Source organism: Oryctolagus cuniculus, chromosome 14, assembly GCF_051225735.1.
Source record: "Oryctolagus cuniculus isolate XC-2025 breed Fujian yellow rabbit chromosome 14, ASM5122573v1, whole genome shotgun sequence".
In the NCBI taxonomy this organism is placed as follows: Eukaryota; Metazoa; Chordata; class Mammalia; order Lagomorpha; family Leporidae; genus Oryctolagus; species Oryctolagus cuniculus.
In genome coordinates, this window is record NC_142880.1 from 97459206 (window position 1) to 97467360 (window position 8155).

Below are 8155 nucleotides of genomic sequence, written 5' to 3' on the forward strand. Positions count from 1 at the left end.
AATAACAAACGCAAAAACCAAGGTAATAAAAACAAGGAAGTCACCATGACGCCCTCAAATGAAAAAGACACCCCAATTCAAGATTATGAAGATGATGACATAGAAGAAATGCAAGAAGCAGATCTCAAAAAATTGATAAGAACATTAAGAAGTTCTCAAAAACAAATTCTTGAACTACATAAAGCCTTAATGGACAAGATAGAAAATCTCTCTCGTGAAAATGAAATATTAAGGAGGAATCAAAATGAAACGAAACAATTAGTACAACAGGAAACTGTGATAGTGACTGAAGTGAAGAATTCAATAGATCAAATGAAAAACACAATAGAGAGCCTTACAAACAGAATGGGTGAAGCAGAAGAGAGAATATCGGACTTAGAAGAGAGAGAACAGGAAAGGATACAGTCAGATCAAAGAAAAGAAGAGGAAATTAGAAATCTAAAACATATTGTCAGGAATCTTCAGGATACTATTAAAAAACCCAACATTCGGGTTCTAGGAGTTCCTGAAGGCATGGAGAGGGAGAACGGATTAGAAGGCCTTTTTAGTGAGATATTAGCAGAAAATTTCCCAGGTTTGGAGAAGGACAGAGAAATCCTAGTACAGGAAGCTCACAGAACCCCTAATAAACACGACCAAAAGAGATCCTCACCACGACACGTTGTAATTAAACTCTCCACAGTGAAACATAAAGAAAAGATCCTAAAATGTGCAAGAGAGAAACGTCAGATTACTTTCAGAGGATCGCCAATCAGACTCACTGCTGACTTCTCATCAGAAACTCTACAAGCTAGAAGGGAATGGCGAGATATAGCCCAGGTACTAAGAGAGAAAAACTGCCAGCCCAGAATATTATATCCTGCAAAGCTATCATTTGTGAATGAAGGTGAAATAAAGACGTTTCATAACAAACAGAAATTGAAAGAATTTGTCGCCACTCGTCCAGCCCTGCAACAGATGGTTAAAGATGTGTTACACACAGAAACACAGAAACACGGTCATCAATATGAAAGAAGGTAAAGGAAGGAAACCTCACAGCAAAAGATCACAGGGAATTCAAAGCATATATTAGAACTTATCTTTGGCAAATGGCAGGGCAAAGTTACCACTTATCATTAGTCACATTGAACGTTAATGGCCTGAACTGTCCAGTTAAAAGACACCGATTGGGATTTGCTTTTTAACCTGATGCAATTTTAAATGATGCTTAATTTTGTTTTTAAATTTCAAATCCTAGCTCTTACCCATACATGGAACAACAATCAAATTGTACATGTAATTCGCCACTTTGCTACACTAACATTGTTCCAGGGGTACTTATGATGTACTTTTGAATTTTCTATACATGCAATAATGACATTTGCTAGCAGTTTTATGTCTTCCTTCCCAATATGTATGCATTTTGTATCCTTTCTTTGTGTTACTGCACTGTCTAGTAATTCCACCATAATATTGAAAAGTAGTGGTGAGAAAAAGACACTTCCCCCTTTCCCCAACTTAAGGGAAAACTGTCCAATTTCACTATTAAAGCTGGTTTTGGTAGATATTCTTTATCTAGATGAGGAATTTCTCTTCTGTTTCTTGTTTGCTCAGTTTTTTTATGCCAAATATCTTCTACAAAAGTTGATGTAATCATTTAACATTTTTGCAGTTTGTGTAGTATGTCCAATTTATTGATTTTTTAAAATGCTGACAGCCTTGCTTATGTGGGATAAATACCACTTGCTTGTACTACATAAAATTGTTGGATTTTACCTATTATTAAAAAAAAAAAGAGATTTCTAAAGGCAACCCAGAGGAATCCTTAATCCAGTTCTTCATTAGAAGAGATGTGCAATTCGGGACATGCTCAAGCTGACTTACCTCAAACGGTAGAGTTAGAAACATACCAGGAGATTCCAATTCAATCCCATCAAGGTGGCATGTACCAATGCCATCTCACTAGTCCCAGTGATCAATTTCTGTGCACAATTGATCATAATGATAGGACTAAGAACCAAAGGGATCACATAAACAAGAATAGTGTCTGCAAATACTAGCTGATAGAATCAAAAAGGGAGAGAATGATCCAACATGGGAAGTGAGATACACAGCAGACCCATAGAATGGCAGATGTCCTAAACAGCACTCTGGCCTCAGAATCAGCCCTTAAGGCATGCGGATCAAGCTGAAAAGCCCATGAGAGTATTTCAGGCATGGAAAGCCAAGACACTCTGGGGAAAAAAAATGAAAGATCTCCACGAGTGAGATCCCAGTGGAAAGAACGGGTCATCAAAGAAGGAGGTACCTTTCTCTGAAGGGAGGAGAGAACTTCCACTTTGACCATGGCCTTGTCTAAATATGATCAGAGTCAGTGAACTCAGGGGGCTTCCATAGCCTTGGAAACTCATGACAAGAGCCTAGGGTGATTACTGATGCCATAAACAAGAGTGTTAATTTGTTAAGTCAACAACAGGAGTCACTGTGCACTTACTCCTCATGTAGGATCTTTGTCCTTAGTGGGTTGTACATTGAGATTTAATGCTATAACTAGTACTCAAATAGTATTTTTCACTTTATGTTTCTGTGTGGGAGTAAACTGTTGAAATCTTTACTTAATGTATGCTAAACTGATCTTCTGTACATAAAGAGAATCGAAAATGAATCTTGATGTGAATGGAAGGGGAGAGGGAGTGGGAAAGGGGAGGGTTGCGGGTGGGAGGGACGTTATGGGGGGGAAGCCATTGTAATCCATAAGCTGTACTTTGGAAATTTATATTCATTAAATAAAAGTTTAAAAAAAAATATAAAGAAAAAAAAAAAACAATTACAAAGTTAAAAAAAAAAAGACACCAAAGGGGTGGATCATCGTTTCTAGCAGACATCAAAGGGGTGCATTATCCTTTGCCCATTTGCTTTTTAACACATTTATTTTTTATTATTTAAAGATTTACTTGAGAGGTAGAGTTACAGGCAGAGAGAGGGTGAGACAGAGAAAGAGAGAGAGAGAGAGATCATACATTCTCTGGTTCACTCCCCAGATGGTCACAATGGCTGCAGCTGGGTCAATCTGAAGCCAGGAGCCAGAAGCTTCCGCCAGGTCTCCCACGTGGGAGTAGGGGCCCAAGCACTTGGGCCATTTCCACGGCTTTCCCAGGCCATCAGCAGGGAGCTGGATCGGAAGTGTAGCAGCTGGGACTTAAAACGACGTCCATATGGGATGCCGGTGCCACAGGTGGAGGCTTAACCTACTATGCCGCTGCGCTCTGGCCCCTCACTCCGCACATTTAAAGTAGTCAGGCGTCCAGTCCTCTCCCGCCTCCAACACAGATGCATACTGTTCCTTCACCTGGTCTTGTCAGGTTGTCTCTTGAGTTATCTTGGACCTGTGTTAACTGCATCACACGTACACAAATAAAGTGTCCCTGAATGTGCTGGAAGCCGCAGCTCCCTCTGAGACTACGGTTTTCATTCGTGGAAGTCTGAAGAGTGTCAGCCCTGTGGAGGGGCACGCAGCTATGGAGAGTCCCACAGGAAGCTATGCCTGTATGTGGGGCTCCAGAGGCTAATCTGTCTTGGGTTGAGACTGGACAGGGCAGTGACCACAGGTTTTCACAGAGCAGGGTGCCAGGCATCTGGTGAGCACCAGGAAATGAATCATGAAGTAATGTGTAGAGCTGGTTTCCTGTTACAAAGCATCCACAAGGCTGAGCCTCCCGGTGCCCTGAGGGGCCATTACTGTTGTCTGCGAGGAATCAGGGAGCTCACAGAGGCTCATTGTGGGTGGTGTGCTGGTCCCCAAGAGCCCAGGCCTGCTCACTGGGCACACAGTTGGAGTCTGCAGCCTCCTCCCCTCTGTGAGTACCTACCCCTCTTGGTCCCTTGCAGAGTAAATGGAGATCATGGGATGCCTTCTGCTCACAGCACTGTACGTTTTCAGCCACCGCAGGATCAACACATCCAGGATCAACCTCCCTCCACGCCTGCCATCCCTCTCACCTCAACCTCCTCCTCTTCACTCTCCCCCCCACCAGAGATATGCTGTACTTTTAGGTTAGTCTCTCTCGCAGGGTCACCTGGGGTCTCTGCTGGATTAGGCAGCACGGGTGAGCACATGGAGCACCTGCTCTGCCAGGTGTGGAGGGTGTGGGTCACGAGACGGAGCCACTGCCCCAAGACACAGAATCACTGACACCAGCGTGGGCAGCAGAGGTCAAGACTGAGCAGGGCTCTAACGCCCCAGGGCCCAGCGTGGGGAGAAGGAAACCAGGGCTTTGAGTCTGGTTCTAACTTGGCTTTTCTGCTTCTTGGCTAAGAAAGCCCAGGTGATTTCCACCACTTATGGAATGGGCAGCCCTGCCTTGGAGGACCACAGTGTAGGTCAGCAGGCTCTAAATTATAGGGCATATTCTTATCTGGAAGGAGGCAGGTGGCAGGTTTCCCATAAAAATCGCTGAGGTCTGGGACTACGGGGTCCCTGTGTTGGGTTGGATGATGCAACCTGTGAGAACACGCCTCAGACAGCCACTGGGCAAATCAGGGCTCACGTGTACCTCCTCAACCTGGCACTTAGGCGATGCCTTACGAGGAAGAAAGCACGCCGCGAGCACCCGCAGAACCGCCCTGTGTGTCTGCAGGTCCAGGAAGCACAGTGTGGTGCCGTCCCAGGGCAGAAGTGGGCTCACAATCGACTCCCAGCGCTGGCGAGCAGCACAGGCACAGTTCTGTTGTGAATGAGGACACTGCTCACAGAATCTGAAGCGCCTGGTCACCTCTGACCAGAGTCAGGGAGCCTGGACGTCTGCACCTGCTGTGTCCACGCTGAAGTCTCTGAGCGCTGCCTGGTGCTCAGCAGGTCCACATCGGCCCCCTCGTAAGCCCACAGTAGACGTCTCTAGGACACTTCGTGTTTAATTATAGGCTTTACTTCCTAATTAGACACCTGAAGGTGCCAGCTGAACTTTCTAAGCCACAGTACCTTGCGACGGAGCAGAATGTAATTACTGGGCCAAACCACCCTTTCATCCAGTTTCACAGGAGAGGGGACCACTCTGCAACCCTCAGGAACACAGTTCCTAGGACTCTGCCCAAGCTGAAGCAGCGGCCGTGTCTCCCTAGGCAGTGCTCTCTATTTAAGCAACCCCCACTCCAGCACAAAAGGCAATCTGACGTTTTCTGTCTTTGAGGTCATGCCTCGCAGTCACCCCGCCAGCTCTGGGCTTTTGACCCGGATTTCACAAATGCCTGTTCTGCATCTCCTCCCCTGCACCCTTTCCCGGCCCTGAGAATACAAGTCTGTCTTGAAAAGCCCATATTTTTTTCTTGAAATATTAACGAAGTTTCAGGAACAAGTTTATTACAGTGGCACTGGCACCTAAAGAAGTCTGAGCTCCTGCCCCCCAGGCCACCAGGCCCCCTCCCCCAGCCCGCAGGCCCCCTTCCAGCCCAACAGGCCCTGTCCCCAGGCCTCCCCCGCCCCCAGCCCCCCAGGCCCTCAGCCCTCCAGCCTCAGCCGGGCGCACCTACCCTGGGGCCCGCGCCGGGGCCGCCCGAGCTCTCCGCTGCGCTGAGGGCCATGGCAGCGACTCCTTTGTCCGGGCCCGGGGTGGTCCGCCTTTGTCAGGGCCTCACCGTCGCCCCTCGGTGGTCAAGGCGGGACGGGTCGCGGCAGCCGCAGGAGGAGCCGGCGGACGCGCCCTCACCTGGGCGGCAACGTCCCCGGCTCCTCCCTCCCTGGAGCGCGGGCCGCGTCTGCTTTGTTCTCGCTGGGCCTCAGGCACCTCCCATTGTGTGACTGTGGTGCTAAGCCCGATTTCTGCCAGTGTAGACGGGCCGGACCCTCCCCTCCCGCCGAAGGCTCTGCCAGGTAAATGGGACCCTGGGGCCCCTCCAAGCCTTGTCCTGAGAACGAGGCCCCCATGCCCTGCCGTGCACCTGCAGGGCCAGGCCCAAAGGCCCTCCCTGAACATGTGATCCAAGGCCCAGGAGCACCAGGATCTCGCCCAGCGAGGGCGCCTGTAGGGTCCTGAGTGCCTGGGCCTGCAGGAAATGCAGCTAGGGAAGGTCTCCCCACCCCCCAACCTCACCCCATCCCTGCTGGTGTTCAACCTTGGCGTCAGCACAAATATACTCATTTCTGGTCATGGGTGCTGCTGGGTCACAGGCAATAGTGAACAGAGGGTGGGTGGTGGTGGTGAGTTCTCTCAGCGAGCACACAGTGGGTCCTGAATCCCAGCCTGGCTCACCTCCTGTGCTTCCCACAACCTCTAGCCCCATTCCCCAAGCCCAGCTCCTACTCAAGAAGCCCAACCCCTGGCCATGTGGAGTAGGGAGAGATCCTGATTGGAGATGCAGATCTGAAACCATCCACACATAGGTGCGGTCAGGATGAGGATGTGAGTGTGCAGACAGAAGGGATGGGGGGAGGGGCCGGGGCTGGGCCCCGTCACACACTCTTCTGAAAACTGAAGAGGAGGGAACGCTCCTAACTCATTCCGTGAGGCCAGCATTACCCTTACACCACAGTCAGAAAAAGACATCTACAAGAAAGAAAGAAAACCACAGACCAATATCCTTTTTGAGTATAGAGTCAGAGAACCTCAAAAAAAGGTTAGCGAATAAAATCTGAAGGCACAATAAAAGAATTATTCACCATGACCAAGTGGGATTTACCCCAGGAACGCAAGGGTGCTGCACAATAAGAAAATCAGATAACAGGATGCTGTCTTCACGGGACACTGGGAAGCATTCATCTCGGTAGACACAAAAGAGGCGTTTCAAAAAACCCAACACCCTTTCCCCCATAAAAGCACTCAGAAAACTAGGATTAGGTATAAAATTTTTCAACAGTATTTATTGAAAAATAAATAGTATTTATGAAAAACCCACAGCTAACATTATAAAAGTTTAAGACTATAAGTGCCCCCAAGATCAGAAACAAGACAAAGATACACACTATTGGCACTTCTAACACTAGCCAGAGCCATCAACGCAGCAGAAAGAAAGGAAGGGGGGCCGGCGCTGTGGCATAGCCGGTGCGGCTGCCACCTGCAGTGGCACAGCAAAGTGGATGGAACTGGAGGTGTTACATTAAGGAAATACTCAGTCACAGAGACAACACCACATGTTCTCGGTCATACGTGGAAGCGGCATAAAGTCAACCTGAATGCAGAACAGTGGCTAAAGGAGGCTGGGAAGGCTGGAGGGAGGTGAGAGAGAAAGGGAGGTGGGACCCCAGATAGCAAAGCAGAGGTGGAGTGAGTCCTGGTGTCCCACAGCACAGCGGAGTGACTCGAGTCCACTGTCACTTATTATATGTTAAGAACAAGATGAGGGGCCAACGCTGTGGCGTAGCGGGTAAAGCTGCTGCCTGCAGTGCCAGCATCCCATGTGGGTGCCAGTTTGGGTCCCAGCTGCTCCACTTCCGATCCTGCTCTCTGCTATGGTCTGGGAAAGCAGTACAAGATGGTCCAAATCCTTGGGCCCCTGCACCCACATGGGAGACTGGGAGGTAGCTCCTGGCTCCTGGCTTCAGATCGGCACAGCTCCAGCTGTTGAAGTGTGAACCAGCAGATGGAAGACCTCTCTTTCTCTCTCGCTGCCTCTCTTTCTCTCTATGTATAACTCAGACTTTCAAATAAATAAATCTTTAAAAAAAAGAAGAAGAAGAAGAGGATGAGAGGTACTGGAAGTCCCCAAACATAAAGAGATGGAAACGCTACTTAACCTCTAAACACTGTGTTGAAACATCACACTGTACTCTGAAAATACATACAATTATTACAGGTTAATTAAAGTGTATAATAAAAAAGAAACCAACCATATAAATAAATAGTATCACACTGCTATGTAATAGATTCAGAAGTTGAGCCACAAACTGGTAGTAAATAATTGAAACTCTTAACCTAATAATGACCAGCACCCAGAATACACAAAGAACTCTCTTTAAATAAATACTGCTCCTGGGACCGGCATTGTTACCTAGTTGGTAAAGCCAATGCCCATCATGTCAGCATCCCATATGGGCACCTGTTCTAGTCCCAGCTGCTCCACTGCTGATCCAGCTCCCTGCTAACAGCCTGGGAAAGCCTGGGCCTCTGCACCCACTTAGGAGACCCAGTTGGAGTTCCTGGCTCCTGGCTTGGGCCTGGCCCAGTTCTGGTCAGTGCAGACACCT

The 8155-nt window shown here is 48.2% G+C and overlaps 1 protein-coding gene across 2 annotated transcripts in view; it reads right to left on the minus strand.

The window, feature by feature from the left end:
• PLEKHG4B (pleckstrin homology and RhoGEF domain containing G4B) overlaps window positions 1–5732 on the minus strand; it is a 65366-nt gene extending 59634 nt beyond the window's left edge. For both annotated transcript variants that reach the window (XM_008251397.5, XM_017339228.4), the window contains exon 1: window positions 5506–5732. In XM_008251397.5, the coding sequence (XP_008249619.4) occupies window positions 5506–5556 (51 nt within the window). In that variant the 5' untranslated portion in view covers window positions 5557–5732. The remainder of the gene's footprint in view (window positions 1–5505) is intronic.
• Window positions 5733–8155: the final 2423 nt, after the last annotated feature.